Source organism: Elgaria multicarinata, chromosome 3 (assembly GCF_023053635.1).
Source record: "Elgaria multicarinata webbii isolate HBS135686 ecotype San Diego chromosome 3, rElgMul1.1.pri, whole genome shotgun sequence".
NCBI lineage: Eukaryota > Metazoa > Chordata > Lepidosauria > Squamata > Anguidae > Elgaria > Elgaria multicarinata.
The window spans coordinates 35,479,347-35,498,471 of record NC_086173.1 but is presented as its reverse complement, the minus strand read 5'-3'; the positions used below and the strand labels follow the sequence as shown (position 1 = coordinate 35,498,471).

Below are 19,125 nucleotides of genomic sequence, written 5' to 3'. Positions count from 1 at the left end.
ACACGAGGTGCCACTGAAATCAGTTTAACCTTCTGCCCAAATTAGGAAGCGTTTCATCAGCGTTATCTTTCCTTTCCCGTTGCGGGACGTGGTAGAATTTCTATGGACGCATTGAAGGGGCGGGGAGACTAGATCTCGCCACTATCTTTAGGGACACTCTGCAGGGTGGTACTAAAGCGGAAGAGGCTCCAACCGCCTTGTGACTCACTGCCGCCCCCTCCCCGCGCGTCCACGTGATTTCTAGGAACTGTGCAAGCCGCTAGCTCGCTGTGAGTTTCGCTTTCTGCTCCGGCTTGTTTATAGCAGCTGACTTCGCCCAGGCTCAGTTCTCTTGGCCTGCCAGCGCTCCCGCCCGCCAGCCAGCCATGTCTCAATTGCTGAGAGCGTCTTCCGTCCCTTCCCTAGTCGGCTTGGAAGAGGAGCTGACTTGCTCCATCTGCTTGTGTGTCTTCGAGAGCCCGGTGACCACCCCGTGCGGGCACAACTTCTGCTTGTCTTGCCTAGAGATGACGTGGGGCGCGCTCCTGCGGAATTTCAGCTGCCCCCAGTGCAGGAGCAACTTCGACAGCCGGCCGGTGCTGAAGAAGAACACGGTGCTGTGCCGGGTGGTGGAGGAGTTCAAGAGCAGCCACGGCGGCGGTCCTTCCAAGGAGGCTCAGCAAGCGAAGGAGTGGACCAGTACTAGCTGCAAGAGCAGCAGCGGCAACAGCACCCCAGCAGTGGCCTGTGATAGTTGCCTGGAGGCGGCGGCGGCCAAGACCTGCCTCACCTGCATGGCCTCGTTCTGCCTGGAACACCTGAGGCCTCACCTGGAGAGCCCGGCCTTCAGGAGCCACGAGCTGGTCTTGCCCGTGAAGGACCTGCAGCAGAGGAAGTGCCACGCTCACAACAAGCTGCTCGAGTTCTACTGCAAGGAGCACGCCAGCTGCATCTGCTGCTTCTGCCTGGTCACACACAAGATGTGTGCCACCATCCCCATGCAGGAAGCCAAGGAAGAGAAGGAGGTGAGAGGGCGCTAGCCTGTCCACATGTGCGCGCACATCTCATAAATGTGTATAAAGAGCAGGTTTGTATTTGAGCATTTACAGGGGCATTCCTAGGACTGGACCCATGAGACCCTGCTCTCGAAACTATTTCCCAAGAGTCTGGTTCTATTCCCTAGGATCCATGGTATCCATTGGTGCCAACAGAAGAGCTTCTTTCCCCTGACGGCCCTCTTGGGTTCTATGCCTGGTGCACCCTATGGCCAGTGTGGTGTAGCGGCTAGAGTGTGGGACTGGAAGTTGGGCGATCCGAGTTCTAGTCCCCACTCTGCCATGAAATCTCACTGGGTATCTTCGGGCCAGTCGCGGACTCTCAGCCCAATCTATATCACAGGGTTGTTGTGACAATAAAAATTGAGAGGAGGAGGAGGATTATGTATGCCACCTTGAGTTCCTTGGAGGAAAAAGGTGGGATATATATGCAATAAATAAATAAAATCTATCCATCCTCCTGTGGCCCGCTTAGTCACCTATTTACGATTCCTTTCCTCCCCAGCTTTGTCATACAAGGGACAATTTTCAAAGGGGATTGCAGCTGAGGAAGGAAAGGGGTTAACCCTGCTTTCCTCCACATGCGGCAACACCCTGCCAAAATATTCCCCCTCCCTGCATAGCAGCTAAACTGAGAAAATATGTAGGTGAATGAGGCGACTGTAAGAAGAGGGGTAGATTGCACCCCAAGTGGCCTGTTAGAGGAGCAAAGCCCCTTCTTCTCCCAATGCTTGAGGGCTAGTAACTTACAAAACTGATTTAGCCCTTGACACTGGAACCTTGGTGTGGGTGGGGCTGCTGATTCCAAGCCAGCGAGATAGTGCTTGTGCTGTTCTGAAAATTTCAGCCGTGTTAAGTCTGCTGCAGCAAATGCAACTGGAGATTCTTGTGACGCTTTTAAGGGCCAACATAAATGTAGGATACGTTTCGTAAATAAATGGTATATGTTTTCATGGCCTAGAATCCATGTCAGCAGATGCAAGAAGGAAAAATATTGCTTTGTATGGTTTCGCCCATCTCTAGTGCAATGAAGGAAGAACTTGCACCTTAGTAGAATCTCTTACGTAAATCTTAAAGTTATAAGGAGGGGTGCTCTGATGGAAACTTCTACACTGCTACCAAAGGTACGGGAGGGAGCCCTGCCTTGCTTGGCCCTGAATACAGGAGTCTTTGTGGAATCTGGATCTAACTCTGCCCCTAAACAAAATCCCCACACATAGCTAGCAAGCATATTAATTAATTAATTAATTACATTTATATATCACCCCATAGCCGAAGCTCTCTGGGAGGTTTACAAAAAAATATTAAGAAGGAAGCAAGGCTAAAACTCTTCCCCACCACCACAACACACACGCTTAAGGCCTTTTCAGACAATCTCCGCACATTCACTGAGCATGTGTTGGGGGACTGCAGTGTCAAACTCAGTCTCTGACGTACACGTGGGTTTGTTAGGTCTGAAAAGAACTCCATGGGTACAGCTGTACTTGAATTCCTGGCACAATCGGGGATTCAGCTACTCAAAAGCTTTTGACTGCGCAGAGAAAATCCCCTTGAGCGTACAATTTTCAGATCTGACAATCAATTTGTATTGTTTGGAGGCAGAGTCTGGTGCTGCCTCCTCCTCCTCCTCCAGTCTTCCTTGAACATGTGAAGCTTATCTGAAAAGGGCTCTCGGTCTTTACGTGTAAGGACTTCATTTTTATTTTAGGGTAATGGGGGGTGCTCAAATCATGTGAACCTCCACCTGCAATCTGAAGTGGTACAGTCCAGACAAAGAATTTACTACCTCTGCTGTTTGTGAGAATTGGGCATGAATCGAAACTAAGTCCCACTCGATTAGCAGCACGTTCCCAGCATTAACAGATTTGGACTAGATCAGCTTTCACTCAGCCTGGTGCCCTTTAGGTGTTTGAACTACAGCTCCAAGCATTCCTGACATTGGCTATGCTGGCTGGGGCTGATGGGAGTCAAAGTCCAAAGCACTTGGGGAAAACCATGTTGAGGAAGGCTGGACTAGATGACCTTTGAGGTCCGTTCCACCCTTTCTGTGATTCTAGGTTCAAGATCTGCCTGCTGGGAAAGTCAGAACAGACATATCAGTCAATTTAGGAGAAAACAGTGGCATGCTTTCCCTGTATGCTTATCTTAGAAAGCTAAGGGAGTGGATACTACCATCCGGTGTTGCCTGATTATTTGTGAATATAGCAGTGGGGAAGGCAGAGGTGCATAATGTTTCCATATTTATTGAGGAATGGAAAGGAGTTCCAGTGCATGGATTGTGGGGGGTGGTAAAAAGAGGCAATTTTCTCTCCCCACCAAATCGTAGAGATATTTCCACCCACCGATATGGGATAAATCCCTGACTATCACAATCTGGGAATACCATTGGAAATATACATTGCCCCTCGTAATTGATCATGTTTGGGTATCACTACCAAATGAAGTTCAGTGGGTGGATCCAGAGGCCTTCTTGGGTTGCCTTTCATATCAAATGCTCATCGTCCAGGGAAGCCCAGCTAGTTAGTTGACTTTCCAGAAGTTGATCAACACCTTCCTATTTTAAGAAGACATTGATGCTATTGGCAAATGATGGAAGCCTCATTTATTTGGACCTGGCTTGATTTTATGGGTCTCAGTCAATAGATTTATTATGACCGAAATTATTTATTCATATGCTATGGCAGTTTTTATTATGAGTGCTGTTGAGAACTTGTTTGCTTAGGAAGCAGCATATCCCTGTTACAAAAAAAAGAAAATTAAGTTTTGCCACCCATTAATTGCTCTCTGTAAATGGAGCGTAGATCTCACTTTTGCAAAGAAAGGAGGGCTGAAGATTGTACGTTGGCAAGAATGATCTGTTACTTTTACTGGATGGGAATGGCTGATCTATTCTCTAGAGTACACACTTTTCCTCTTCTCTTCTCCTATAGTCGCAACTGAAGCAAAGGCTGACGGAGCTCTACACTCTGAATGAGAAGGCTTCGCAATCCTTGGACCAAGTACGGGTGCAGCAAAAACAAATCAGTGTAAGAAAGAAGTTTGTTTGTTTTTTAAGTACAGCTTGGTTTCGGTTAGGTTCAAGTAGATTGGTGTCGTGCAGGCAGCCTGCCTTAAGTTGAAAAGAGAACCAAGATAGGACATTTTCAGCGCCTTGGCACGCAGTTTATGTTTTGCCAGCAGGATCCAGTGCTGTGCACTTCCCAGAGCATCCCCAGAAATGAGCTGAAATGCTCGTTTCTTGAATGGGACAGATCAGTGGAGCTTCCTTCTGAAAGCTCCGTTGAACTGTTCTGTAAACTAGTGTTTCAGCCTGTTTCTAGTTGCTTTAGGAAGCTCTAGCTTCCTGTTGTGCTGGTGGTGGGTCCCACTGGCATTTGGGCAGCACTGGACACTGCCCACTGTTAGAGGAGCGTTTGTCATTCATAAGAATGATTTATATTCTGTGAGATCAGTTCTAAAGGGCTTGGGACCATAGGAAGCTGCCTTGTACTGAGTCAAACCATTGGTCCATGCAAATACAAACACAGTATTTTCAACACTGACTGGGCTCTCCAGGGTTTCAGGCAGGATTCTTTCCTAGCCCTTCCTGGAGATGATGGGAATCAAACCTGAGACCTTCCATATGAAATGCAGAAGCTCTACCACTGAGCTGCAGCCCCTCCCCTAAAAGATGGTCTTCTATCGCACACGGCTGTCCAAACCTTATGTCATCGCTGAAGTTAGGTGGGTGGGGAGAGGGCCTTCTTGGTTCTTGATACCGTTTGTGATACAACTTTTCCAGGGAGGCAAAGACCTTTTAATTTGGCCTGGGCTTTTTTAGCTATAGGTGTTTGGTTTTTTTATCCTTTCTTCTGTTTTAACTATTTTTTGTTGTTTGGAGTATATGTTAATTTTCATTTGTTTGCGTTTTGCTCCTTGGTTGTGAGCTGTCCTGGACGTTATGTAAAAAACTCTTGCGAACATATTTATTCTGGCACAAGCTTGTGTGGACCAGATTCCATATAGTAGAACATTTACTGTGGACAGAGCTTGGTGTTCCTCCCTGTTCCCCAGCTCCATATTGCTTAATTAAAATGAAAAGATGTTTCTAAATGCCCACAATTACATTTAGTTACCATAAACCCATTGATAATGTACTATGTTGCTGCATAGTGAATGGGACATAACCGTAGCAAAATTGGCCAACTTGCAGTTTTTTCAAAATATAATTCCTAAGACTGGGTTCTGCTCATCCTGTGGAAATTGGTAGTAATGGTGCCATTGGTAAATGTGTTTACAGAATAGATTCTTCTTCTGCCAACAGTGTAATGTTTGTTGTTGTTGTTAATTATTTTTTCTCAAAGGGTGCCTTACAAAAGGGATTAAAAACATACAAAAATGTTAAACAATTTAAAACGGCTAAAACCAATTAATAATAGCAAAACCTGGTAAGACAACTAAATCTTAGCTTTCTCCGCTGTGGCACCCCGGTTGTGGAATGAGCTCCCCAGAGAGGTCCGCCTGGCTCCTACACTGTACTCCTTTCGTCGCCAGCTGAAGACCTTTTTATTCACTCAGTATTTTAACATTTAATTTTAACTCAAATTTAAATTGTACTGTTTTAACTCTGTATTTTAACCTTATATCAATTGTGCTGCGTGGTTTTATCCTGGTTGTGCTTTTTATATTGTATTTTGTATTTGTATTTTTAACTTGTTGGTTGTTTTATGATGGTTTTAATTTTTGTGAACCGCCCAGAGAGTTTCGGCTATTGGGCAGTATAAAAATGTAATAAATAAATAAATAAATAAATTAAGGAGTCCCTCGTATACCATGAAATGCTTGGGCAGAGAGGAAAGTCTTAACCTGCTACTGAAAAGATGACAATGTTGGTGCCAGGCAGAACTCACTGGGGAGAGCATTCCTTAATCCACTTTGTTCATTTAGGTTGCTTGATGAAATATATTTCACTTTGGAGACACCTTTAAATGGCTGAAATAAAGCGTGGGCCATTCCGACAGAAGATGTTTGCCTTGTGCTGTGTGTCTTTTTAAAGCCACTTTAAAATGATGCTTGAGCCAAAAGTAGATGCGAGCAATTGCTCTGGAAAAATAATAGGCTAAACTTCACCTTCTTCACCAGTTGCCAAAGCGGGGCATAATATTAATCTATAATACTATGGGTTGACTGCTGTGGCAATAGATAATATGTGGCAATAGATATTTTCTGTTGTCCATAGAAAACTGTGGTTTCCAAATAGTTTTCTGTCTCTTCAGGAAACAGTCAGTCGAAAGTTGGACTTGCTGAAGTCAGAATTCCTGGAAATGTTAGCTTTAATTGAAGAAGAAGAAAAAGAAGCTGTAAATAAAGTCTTGACAGAAGAAAAAAGGGTCCAAGATAAATATGATTTTGTCTATAAAGTTCTGGGTAAGAAGAAAAATGAAATTCAAGGGGAAAGAGACCGAATTGAAATGGCGTTGACAGAAGATGATGACATCACGTTTTTAAAGGTAACACTCTGTTGAACTTCTGAGCAGAGCAATTAAACGGCCTCACGACTCTCTCCACTGTACAGGAAATTGTTCTGTCTTATTCAAATTAAGTCATCCCAAACCAGTAAAAATGGGCTGGAAATAGCTCTGGGGGTCCACTGTTGACTCTTTTGTGGAAAGGAAGATCGTAATTCTGCCTGAATTGACTAGGAGTGTGAATACACACAATAGTTTCTGCATATGTGGGCCCACTTTGTAGTGAAGTTCTCCCACCACCACCACGAGCAAAACCCCCTCCCCAAATAGTCAAGTCTGAATATTATTCACTGTTCCTTGCTGCGTACACTGGAAAACTGCAGTTGGGAGTGGGTTCACAACAACCATTTTAAGAGTGCATCTGCTGAAATAGGAAGGATGTGATCTTCGAACATGATGGTGTATGCTGGTATCCGAGATCCTTTTTCCTACACAGGTGAAGATGCATTTATAGAAAATGTCATATGTAAAATGGCCCATGATGGCCAATCCTAATCCAGTTTTTCAGAATTTGGTCCATTTGGGCTTAATTCCTAGTACCACTGCCTAGGACCTCAGCCTTGACTTGGCTTTCTTATTATGCAAACTGTGCTCCCATTGTCCTAGAGTGGGAGTCTTCTTAGTTTAGAAAGGGCCAGCCTAGGGCTCATTGACTTCTCAACTTCCATGCTGCAAGTGTGGCAGGACAGCTTTGACATTCCGTGACTGACAAACTAGAGAGAGAGAGGGAGCCATGGCCCTCTACTAGCATGCAACATAATATATGAAGCACCTTTGCTTGCTGGATGGGAGGTATTGGGATTCCTTCCTGGGTAGAGTTTGAATCTTCATGAGATTTTTTTTTTTTTTTTTTTTTTTTGTATTTCAGAATGCAGCGAAACTGCGGCAATTGCCCTACAAAGACATATTCATTCCCAAAATTGATTTGGACCAAAACTTGATACATACCGTTTATCAAAAAGCCTTTGGCCTCAAAGAAAGTGTGAAACATTTTTTGTCTCAGCGTCAAGAGAAGAAAACAGAAGGTGCTTCTTCTTCTCTCCCCACTCCTACCCCCTTGGCATGTGCTTGTTGCTTATTTCACTTCCTGTATGTCTTAAAGTTTTGAAGACTAGGTTTGGTTAAAAATATATAAATAGGGAATGGGTATTCACAGATTCAGGGTCTGCTGAGCTATTGCTTGTAAAAGGAACTGTGTTTTTCTTGCCAATATCTGACTAAGCTTTGCATGGCGGGTCATGTGGATGTCATAAGGTATTATGACTAAGGTCAGAGGAGGCATTGATTTGGAACCTATGAATTCTAGATAGTAGTTGGCTTGGGAGATCTTGGCACAAACCCTTCGGGAAAGTCATGACCTCCAAATCTCAGTCTCCCATCTGTAAAATGGGCATATGAATGGCATGCACACTGATGCAGCATGATCCTGAAGAACATCTTCTCCCAGAATACCAGCTTGTCAGTAATATATGAATGTGGAACTGGTACAATAAAATAACTTGAAACATCAGGTGCAATTGTTAGATTCACCCATTGGGAAAAGCCTCCTTTTCTTATGGTCTTGGGTACAGGATTGTTCAATACAGCACCAGACTCTCTTCTTATGAGAGCGCAAACGTGCAAGCCAGAACTATAGATCAGGGATAATCAGCCTGCTGCCCTCCCCCAGATGTTTTGGGATACAACTCCCAGTCAGATGGGCCAATGGTCTGTTTATGGGAGTTGCACTCCAGTACATCACAAGGTTGCCTACCTCTGCTTTAGATGATATAAATAAAGCTTTATTCAGAGGACTTAATTTGGAGAATAGAATGAAGTAAAGATCCAACAGTTATTCCAGATGGAGATACATTGATTGATTGGGTTGGTTCCAGAGTTGTGCAGAGCTGATCGCTAGGAAAGCTCCTGCTCTGGAACAGTATTGGAGGTGCCACTGCTAGGCGCTGCAGGGCAAAGAAAGAATTTTGGGACAATTGCAACCTTACCTCCTTCCTCCAGTGGGGAGTCTTCACTAGATCCTAGTTCCCTCCATAAACAGAAGGAACCCTTCTGTTCACCGATAAGGAGATAGTCTGGGTCTAAACTGTTATATTTATGATACCTTCATTCCACATCATCACACAGTTATTTTTTTCAAGTCATGCTGTGATTTGTTTTGTTTCATGTGACATAAACTGTAGCACTGCTGCCTTTTGATCCATAGGCCATAAAATGTATGACCTTACCTGTTCATGAGGACAAGCTTGCAGTGGAATGGGTTGATGACTCTAAACTCCTAAATTCAGCATTCCTTGCTGGCTACCACTGACGTAATCTATGTTGAATTAAGGTTATGTACGCTAAATGCAGATCCATATATGACACGGCCAAATGTACCCATGGGGTTATCACTTGCTTTGCCTTGGACCCCTTACATGCCATATACTTTCTTTTCAGGAAGCATACAATTGAAATCCAAGCCACAGACCCAGTCCTCACAGCCAGGAAAAAAGAATGCTGCCTCAAGTAAGTAAAAAAGGAAAGCATATGACCTCTGCTTGCCAGATTCCTTTTATGGTGGCAAATATCTCTGTTTCTAATTCCCTTAAACTGAAGCCAAACATGGCACGATAGAAGTATAGTGGGTTTTGTGGTATAGATGCACACTTTTTTTTCGTCCTGCAGTCTCCGGACAAATAACTTTTAATGGGTTTTGGAAGTGTTACGGAACCTTGCAAATCCTGTTTGACCAGAAATAAGGTCTGTGCACACCACAGGAAATAAAGAATACCTTCTTCATAGATTATTCGGAGTGCATTAAAGATGGAATCCTTCTCCAACTGTAGATGTTTGGCATTTTGATCTTCACCACGACTTGTAAGAACTGACTATTGGGGCGGAGGGGGGGGGAATGGTGTCTGCTTGGAGAAAACCGCTCTCCATAATTAGATGCAAGCTTAAAAAGAAGATGAGGACATGAGCCTGCGGTGATTGCAAGTTGTCCTAGAAAACCACTTTGGTTGTGAACTAGAGCAAGTTAGGAAGCAGCCAAAATTGTTTTTGCAGAAAAGATGTGGGGGAGATGTTCTTCTCTGACACTGGGCACTGCTATGCATTTGTATTTTTGGCTATCAGTTATTATATGTTGTTTCATGACATCAAATAATTAGTGGTGCCGGTTGTGGGGAATAGTTCTTTACAGGATGAAAATTCAATCAGTGGCTAGTGACCATGATAGCTAAGCGGCGCCTTCCACATTCACAGGCTGTGCCAGGTGGCAGGGATGAAGATCCAGCCATGCTTCCCCCAACCTTGTGCCTTCCTGATATTCTGGACTACAACTCCCATCATTCCTAACCATTGGACATGCTGGTTGGACCTGATGGGAGTTGAAGCCCAAAACCTCAGGAGAGTTCCAGGTTGGGGGAGGCTGTTTCAGAAGAAGCAAGGGCTTTGCATTGCACATTCTTTTTCAGAATCCAACTTCATGTGCTTTATGTGTGTGTGTTTGTGTCTCTTCTGTCACCCTTTTTCCAAAAGATGCTTCAAAGGGTGATGATCAGCCATCGAATTCAACACAGGACAAGGTTGTGGATGAGGTGGAGCCTGTTGCTGCTGCTGCAGAACACAGTGAGTGCGGAGAGCAGACTAATGCAATAAATGCCAATTTTGTTCTCTCTCGGGAAAGTAGGCTGAGCTCTTGAGATACGAGAAGGCAAGAGGATTCCCAGTGCGTGCTTTGCATGCAAAATGGACCAGGTTCAGTCCTTCTCATCTCCAGGTAGTGCTTGAAAGTCCTCCTGAGAGCTGCTACTGGTCATTGTATTCAGTATTGAGTTCAGTGGACCAATGTTCTGACTTAATATGAGGCATCTTGCTGTGTTCCTAATGGTCAAGCATAGGTATTTCAAGGTCCATCCTAATGTCTGAGGAAAGAAAATACCTCCGAAAGGTTTTTGCTACTAGTGAAGGCTCCATCCCCTGAGATTATAGCTGACAACCCTTCATGCAATGTAATAATGAAGATGGGTACCTCTGAGCATGTGCAAGGTGCATTTCCTTTCCCACAGAGTTTGTGCATCCCATCCCTATAAATCTAGGATTTGTCTCAGAGCATCTTGATAATGATACGTCTTGGTATATTGCTTTTTAGCTGTCAACCCCACTGCATACAATTGCACAAAAGCCCTTTGCTAGTTAGAGCAGTCATGTGCCTTTTCAGCCATAATAAAGAGGTTTCAGTGAATCCTATTCCCAATTAGCCCTCTGAGTATGCTGAGGTAGCGTTTTTTTTAAAAAATGTTTCACCTTGTTCCCCAATAACTAAATCAGATCTTGTTTACTTCTTTTTTCAGAGCAAAGAAGGCGACCTGCTAAACGCTGTAAGTTGCAATCCCCTCCCCATCTGCCACCAATATATTATATCACTTAAAATTTTGAGGATCAGCTGCCCTATCTTTAGTTTCTGAACGCATTAGAAAGAAGGAAATTCATCAGAATGTACTTCTTGGTCTGTAACGTGTGTACAGTAGGGGGCTAAGATAGTAGAAATGATAGCACTGTAGTCTGGTACAGAAACAGTTGGATCTGTGATTTTAGCCCCATGATTTTATTCCTTCACACAATTTAGAATTGTGCGAGGTTGATAGGAAGATGCTCAAACTACCTGCATTGGAGGGCAACCTTCTAGAGTTCTGATCGGGCAGGATTCTAAATCAGGCAAGGCGTCGGTCTCCTCTCCACTGGAGACCGTTTCCTTCCAGCATGTGGAGGGCAATGGGTGACACAACAGAGGGGATGGAACTAGGTCGCATATCTCTGCACACTCGCTTCCTGCCATTTTAATTGTTTCAAGAAGTAAATGCCTGCACAGGGCTTCTGTGAAACCTAAATCTGTAATGGAGTCTTTAGTCAAGGGCCTCAGCTAGACGAGGTGGGTAAAAGGGTGACGATCTCATGATTTCATGATCACGAGATAGTTGCCCTCGTTTCCACACGGCGTGTGACACTGCGTCCGCCATTTTGTTTTCATTTTTATCGGAGAGAAAGCGCACGAGCGCTCATGCGCAGAAGGTGAAGTTTTGTGTGTGTTTTTTTAAAAAAATAATTTCCTCGCTCCCCCCACCCCACCCCTGATGGGCACAGAGCTCCTGAGGAGCTCCGTGCCCGGCTCCCCACGGTTACTCGCGAGGAGCCGGGACAAACTGCGACGCCTGGACACAGTTTCCATGGTCTCGGGATCATCCCGAGACCGCAGAAAAACCGCCAAAGAAAAAGGGTAGGGTGATATCCTGGGGAAAGGGAGGGATCATCCCTCCCTGCTCCCGGGATCCCCTGTGTGTCATGTGGATGCACAGGGATGATCCCGGGACGATCCCCAGGATATCATCCGTCTACCTTTTGCCAAGGTCTCTTGGCCTCTGCTTCTCATCCATAAAATCGGAATAACAGTGACCTACTCAGAAAGCTCCTTGCAAGAATAAACACAGAGAAGAACATTAAGCCTTTTGTAACGTAAAAAGGCAGTACACATGTTAAGTGATAGATGTTAAGTGTGCAGGAGCTTTAGGTTAGGGTAGAACCCTATATAATTCTAGTCTTTCTCTATTTATCCCACTCTCACATTCAAAACTGTGAACATCTCATGGCAAGGGATGGAGTGACAATAAATGCTGAAATTGAGTAGTTTTATTTCCATTTGGCTGCTGCAAACTAAATGGAAATTTCATATGGACAAGCCACCAGAGGGAGCATTGGAGCCTGATAGTGGTCAAATGAGGCAGACTTGAGCATTTGGAGAAATTCCTTGTGATTTCTTATTAGAAATGCATGTCAACTAGCATGGGCATTGACCAAATTAGGACAGGTCCCTTGGGGGCAGGATTAATTTAATTTACTTCATATATTGCCTTCCAACAAAGTTTTCAAACTGGTTGCCACTGTAAAAAATAAAATTAAAAAATGGATGGGAGTTGACTGACTTGGAAATTTATAACGAGGATAGGCCAGATTAAAGTCTCTTGATCTCCAGTTTGACAACCATTCCTGGCTGGAATGATTTATTTATTTATTACATTTTTATAACGCCCAATAGCCAAATGATGCACAATCTTGGGAGGTAAACCCTGTTGAAATCAGTGGGACTTACCTCTGAACGAACACGGCTAGGGTTGGGCTACAAGATACTATTTGGGCAACTTTTGCAGTAGAGTTGTATAAAGTTCTGCGGAAACTTGAGTTATCCTGTTTAGTGTAATATTTTTAAGCAGTTAAAACACACACCACGTAACTGCATTTTCCTCCTTTCTCCCCCTAACTACAGCACAAAGTCCCAGCCAGAGAGCAAGAAGTTCCAGCAGGACTCAATCAGTGACTCTTGAAAGCTTTTTAACTAAATCAAGAGAGGAGCTTTTGCAATGTAAGTGACTGGCAGACTGTAACCTTTAGTTGAGCTGAAGCAGCTCCCTTGCGATGAAAGAGTACAAAACGTTTTGGGATTTTTAGTTTAGAAAAACGGTGAGTAAAGTTGGGGGCCATGATAGCGGCATATGTTCATCCCTGGCTCGATGGCTGGTTGGCCATGGTGCGAACAGAGTGCTGGACTAGATGGACCCTTGGTCTCATCCAGAATGACTCTTCTTATGTTCTTATGCGTACATGGAGAAAACAGATAGAGTGAAGTTTTCCTAGATAATACAAGAACCTAGGCTCATCCAATGAAGCTGAATGGTGAGAGATTTGGGAAAGATAAAAGGAAGTGCTTCTTCACACAGTGCTTAGTTATCACAAGACGTAATAATCACCACCAACTGAGGTTTTCTTTCAAAGGGAACTAGGGAACTTCATCGGGGAGAAAGTTATCAATGGCTACTAGTCATGATGGCTATGTGTATATATGCACATTCCCTCTAGGATCGGAGGCGGTACACCTCTGAAAACAGAGTTTACTGGGGAATAATGAGTGGGAGGGTGCCATATTCTGTCATATTCTGTGTCATATTCTGCTGTGGGCTTCCATAGGCATCTGGGCACTGTGGAAAACTGGACTAGGTTGGCCTTTGGATGAATCCAGAAAGCCTACAGGATGCGGCCATGCAGATGGGAGCATGATTGATGCTCAATGGTTGGAGAAAGATGCTTTCTTTTTTGGCTATAATTCGAGAAAGATTGTAGTTTCATCCCTAGGAATGTACAGTTCCTAGGCTGAGCTGCACTTTGTGGTGGTCTTCAACATCTTTTCTTTAGGGCATGTCTTCTGCAGTGTGCTAGGACTTGTTGCTTAGAGTCTAATGTACACTGCTGTTATTCACCACCTATTGGCTTAGGGAGGCATGTGATCCATGAAAAAGGGTTCTGAGGAGGCTGTTGCTCTCAGGTGACCCAGAGCAAGGTGGTTGCTTTCTTCCCTGCTCCCTTCCCTTGCCCTTTCTCTCTAAAAGTAAAGTGTGCTTCTTCTGACTTCTCCCATGAATTCATTTCTCCGTAGTTACTACAAGATTCAGTCTGGATTTCAACACTGCCCATAAGAAAGTGATCTTATCAGAGAGAAACACCAAAATATCTGTGTCAGAAACCCCCCAGAACTACCACCACCACCCTCAACGCTTCACCTACTGTTCCCAAGTGGTGGCCTTCCAGTGTTTCAAGAGGGGCATCCATTACTGGGAAGTGGAACTGGAGCACAACAATTTCTGTGGGATTGGCATCTGCTATGGGAGCATGGCCAGGCAGGGAGCGGAAAGCCGCCTGGGGCGCAATGACTGCTCATGGTGCATTGAGTGGTTCAACGCCAAAGTCTCGGCCTGGCACAACGACATCGAAAAGTGCCTGCCCAACACCAAGGTGAAGAAGATCGGGGTCCTGCTGAATTACGAGGGTGGCTTCCTGATTTTCTTTGGCATCAGTGAAAAAGTCACCCTGCTCTACAAATTCCGATCGCAGTTCACGGAAGCCCTTTATCCTGCATTCTGGGTGTTCTCTAGTGGAACCACCATCTCCCTCTGCCAATTGAATTGAAGGAATGGGCCACGTGACCATTTGCTCACACGCAAAGCATCCCCATGCTTACAACCTCCCCCCCCCTCCCTTGCCAGTATTAGAATCTAGTTCTGTGCATAGTTTTCTTGTTGATTTCAAAACCAAGTTGCGTGTTTGGAATCTTCCTGCTTGCTTTTTGATAATTTCCAGGGCTAAAGGACCACAGTCCACCAAGAATCTCTTGCACAAGGCTCATTGAAATGTCCTTTGGGTGAGTTGCCCGTGGAATTCATGGTGGACTGCAGCCATCGGGCATACTGTGCACCTGGCTCACTGTGCACTCTAAGCCCCCTTGCAGATGGGACAAGTGAGGTCATGTCCAAGTAGAAGCTTCCTTTGCTTCTACTCCAATGGATGCCTCAGCACGCAACCAGAAGAGCAGAGCACATAATGCATGATGCTTTCTATGCTCTTGTTGCTGCCTCTCCCACGTGGGCTGCGCAGTTCACAATTCTTTGCATCTGGGGTGTGGACACAGGCAAGGGATCTGTGTGGGACAGATCTGGAGTCTCACAGTCACACTCGCACTGTCTCACTTGTACAGATCAGTTTTCGAAACAGGTTTTTTAGAACTTGTTTTGATGCTTGTGCAGTGAACTGCAAGGGACTTTTGGTTTTGATAAATGAGTACATAAGCTGCAGGCGCACAGGAGGTGGCGGGAAATTTCTGCTCTTGTATCAAATACTGCTGATCTTACTATTGAAAAGCAGGGCAGGTAACACTTGGAAAGTGCTGCTGGAGGGAAGAAGAACACTTCTGAAAAGGTAAAACATTGGATTCTGGAATCTCTTCTAACTTACAGTGTTACAAAGGACCCCGCCTTTTTTCTTCTTCAAATGCTTTGAAGGCAGTTCTTCTTAGTATCTGAAGATGTTGAAAAGTCCCTCTTGTGCCACATGATAAACCCTTCTTAGCTCAATTCAGTTAATCAAAGCTACAGTCGTGTGAAAAAGGAAGTTTTCACAGACAGTGAAAAGTACTTACTTTTTCTCACATGGCTTCTCCGTTTTGGTTTTATTTCTGTTAAATAAATCATGGCACGGTGTAATATGTCATGTGTTGTTGTTCATCTGAGGTTGTATTTACCTAATTTTTAGACCTGCTAAGGAACAGATGATTGTTATTATGTCCTGATATGTAAAATCATACAATTCCAAGAGGGTGTACTTTCTTTTTCACACGACTGTATGCAGACTTAAGAAGTTGGAGCTATAGAGGGCTTTGAACAATCTTCAGCCTGCAAAGGAGGGGAAAGAGATCATTGTGTGGATGTGCTTCTCAGACCGACCTTTGCTGAAAGGGAGTCACTGGGGTGGGAGGACCCACTATTATCCTAACCACTCTATTTTAAACTCCTTCACGTGGTTGATAGCTTGGGAGGAAGATGTTCACTTTCTCCTCCTGATGTTTCAGTCTTCACTGTGATACTTGCAGCTGTTTAGGTGTCCGGAGGAGACTGCGGGTGGGAATTGAGAAAGTTTCAGGCCAGTCTTGTAGCTTGAACCTTCTACTAGCCACAGTTGGGAGGTGGATCCATCCCTCTCGCTTGTTGCCTGCAGTTCTCCAAGTGTGTTCTTTGAGAGTATTTGGCTGTGGAACCAAATGCTTAAAAGATTACTTGTGTGACTTCCAAGAAGTGTGAAGAACCAATCAGTGTGCCCAGTTTAATCAAGCTATACTTCCCAGCTGCTATTTCAAACTTAATGTGTGAATTGCCTTTTTTTTAAAAAAAAAATGGTAGCAATCTGGGAAGGACTTGAGAAAGTTGGAAGTCTAAAGTCTTATTGGACAACATTTTTAGCCTTTCTGTGGGTTTAATTTTTCTCTGGAACCTGGTACAGCATGGTTCTAATAGTTCTGCATCCTGGTTGCTGAAGGAACTTAGTTGTTCTTCCTTAATCGGTAAAGAGTGGCAGACAGGCACTGCTAAGGTCTTATGAGTACCTTGTATGCTGCACACTAGTAGACAACAAGAGCTGTCTTCTTGTTCTTGGACCAGAACATACAGAACTGGAGAGATGCTTGGCCCAAACGTGGTGGCTTAAGAAGTTCTCCAGTTTAGGAATCTCACATGCTATAAAGTGTAGGGTAGCGCCTATATTCTGGTTGAGGTGAAATGAACTGAGGAATGTCAGTGATTTCAACTTGAGCAGAGATCTCTGGAGCAAGTTTGAGATGAAAGCAAAGCATGACTACCACAAGCTGGTTCATGTATTTAAAGTGAGAAACAAGCCATAGGTTTCTTCCTATGGTTGAACAAAGGGCCCAGTCTTAGGACACTATTGGGAAAGAAGTACTGTACAAAAATGTAAGTTTTGCCTTCTTGATGTGTCTTGAGCTACCTGTGCTTTTGCACCAAATGACTTTAACATTGCTGAAATCTGAAGACGTACGTTACTAAGACCTTGGGGAAATGCTGTGCTTGGCTTATCAAAATGCAATAGTCATTGCAAAAAAAGCCACAAGATTATTCCACGGGTAATTCAGGAAAGCGACATAAAAATAAGGGCCACGTTGAAACAGCACAGTTAAAAACAGTAAGCTGCACTGTTGACATGAAGCAAACAACAGTAAGCCATGATTGAGGTCTTGTTGGTTTCATCTGTGAGAATTGTTCGTATGAAGGTCTAATAGATTCTTTTCCAATGCAGCAAACCTCTTTAATATTCAAAAACTCGAGGGTAAGATTTATCCCATAATGAGCCTTGCATATTTGTAGTAAGATCTGGATACTTCTCCCTTTATGAAGAAAGTTTTGTGTGTGTCTTGTTTCCTGATAAGGCCTACTACAGTTTAGTAGTAATGCTCTTTGGACTATGTTCCCCCCAAATGGAGTTTCATTTCCTATTCTAGGCATTCTTATTACAAATGATAATTGGGATTTAGATGCATTTTGCCATATGCTTAAAAGAAATCCCACAAGATACAAAGCACAGTGGATCCAGTCTCCCTTACTCAAATTTTGTGTGATCTGGGATATGTTCACTATGGTGACTTAGCTGGCATCCACGTGCCTTTGTGCTGTGATTACGGTGTATGTTCCTGATCAGAACTGAAGTCTTAATGATTACAGTGGAATGGTTCTCTTAAAGATTTTGAAATATCTTCATGATCCCTTGGGAATCTTGCTGTCCTTATATAGATAAGCTAGATTTATCTTAAGTGCTTTAGTCTTTAGCCTGGCACAATATTGTCCATTGTCTAAACATTGATGTTTTTAGAGAAATAATTAAAAGATAACCTATTTCTTTTTACATTGCAAACAAGCCTTGCTACTCAGCCAAGAATAGCATTGATGAAATCTCATGGCAAGATGGGAGGTGGAATATTATTGGGTATGGTTGAGCCAAAGTCAAGGATATTGTATCCTATTGGTTTTGGTGGGAAGGGGGTCAACCCTCATGCGTTGCCTTTGAAATCAGTTGTTCTTCGGTTCAGTAAGTACCCATTACTAAAAACAACAACAATGTTTTCCTCATGGCTGTGTTTGCATGGATACATATTAAGCTCTATTACAGTGATCTAGCATGTAGATTAACAGTCTCTGCCAAGCTTTTTCAGTGTCTGAAATGATCTGAAAGCAATCTTCGTATAAGCAAAGCTTCTGGAAAATGGTTTCAGTTCACATCGAGGTTCGTGTTGAACCACTAAGCAGAAAAATGTTTAAAAGTTCAAATGGCGACACCTAGCTGCTTCACTGTGGCATCTTGAAAATTACATATGCAGAACATGCAGTGAGCGTTTCTACTTCCTGTTGTGAATAACACTGATCCATGGGCTGCTTTACGAAGTAGAGATTAAAAACAAATGCAGGTTTTGCCACTTTTGCTAAGCTCTTGTCCTCGCTTTGATTCAGTGTGTAATTGGCCTGTTGCCATCTCAAGACTATGTCGGATGTAATGTTGTGATGTAACCAAGACTACCTAGCCTGGTCTTGCAGTGGATCAAGACTTGTTATGTGACAATTCAATAAAGTTTGATTATGATCGTTGCCATGGAGTGTTGTTGTTGCCTCTGCGGGGTGGAGAGCAGAATTAAATGAGTGACATGTTAATTCTTAAATACATTTACTAGGAAGGAAGCTTAATTGGATCCAGTGGGGCTTACATCAAAGTAAATATGTTCAGGTAAAGTCAAGGTTAAGGATGCAATTCTGAGAATGTTTACTTGGAAACATTCCATTGAACTCAACGAGATTTGGATAAAACATGTATAGGATTGCAGTATACAACTCTACTGTGAGACAGGAAGTCTTTGGTTCAGATGTTTTCAATGCCATGAGCTCACTAGGGCCTGGTGTGGACATTACCCATAGGGAACTTGGTTTGGACTTGTGCGCTGCTTCCCTTTCTGCATCATTTTGCCACCATTTTTGTTTTTTGGAGCTGACAGTAGTGCATAGCTTTTTGTCTAACTGATTTGAACCCTAGCCATGGTTAGTTAGTTTTTCTTCAGAGGTGATTTTTTGTAACAACCTTCATCTGAACACCTCAGTTTTGAACCAGAGATGTTACAAGTGCCACAGTTGGAAGCAGCAGGTACTTCAGTGAAACTTGACCGGATTATT

The 19,125-nt window shown here is 43.7% G+C and overlaps 1 protein-coding gene across 1 annotated transcript; it reads left to right on the top strand.

Moving 5' to 3' along the window:
* Positions 1–250: 250 nt before the first annotated feature.
* TRIM25 (tripartite motif containing 25) lies at positions 251–18,549 on the top strand. Its single transcript, XM_063119890.1, has 9 exons — positions 251–1,004; positions 3,965–4,060; positions 6,290–6,523; positions 7,410–7,566; positions 8,978–9,046; positions 10,061–10,150; positions 10,876–10,902; positions 12,843–12,938; positions 14,007–18,549. Exons 1-9 carry the CDS (start codon positions 366–368, stop codon positions 14,534–14,536), a joined length of 1,938 nt encoding a protein of 645 aa, XP_062975960.1. The 5' UTR covers positions 251–365; the 3' UTR covers positions 14,537–18,549.
* The last annotated feature ends 576 nt before the right edge of the window (positions 18,550–19,125 follow it).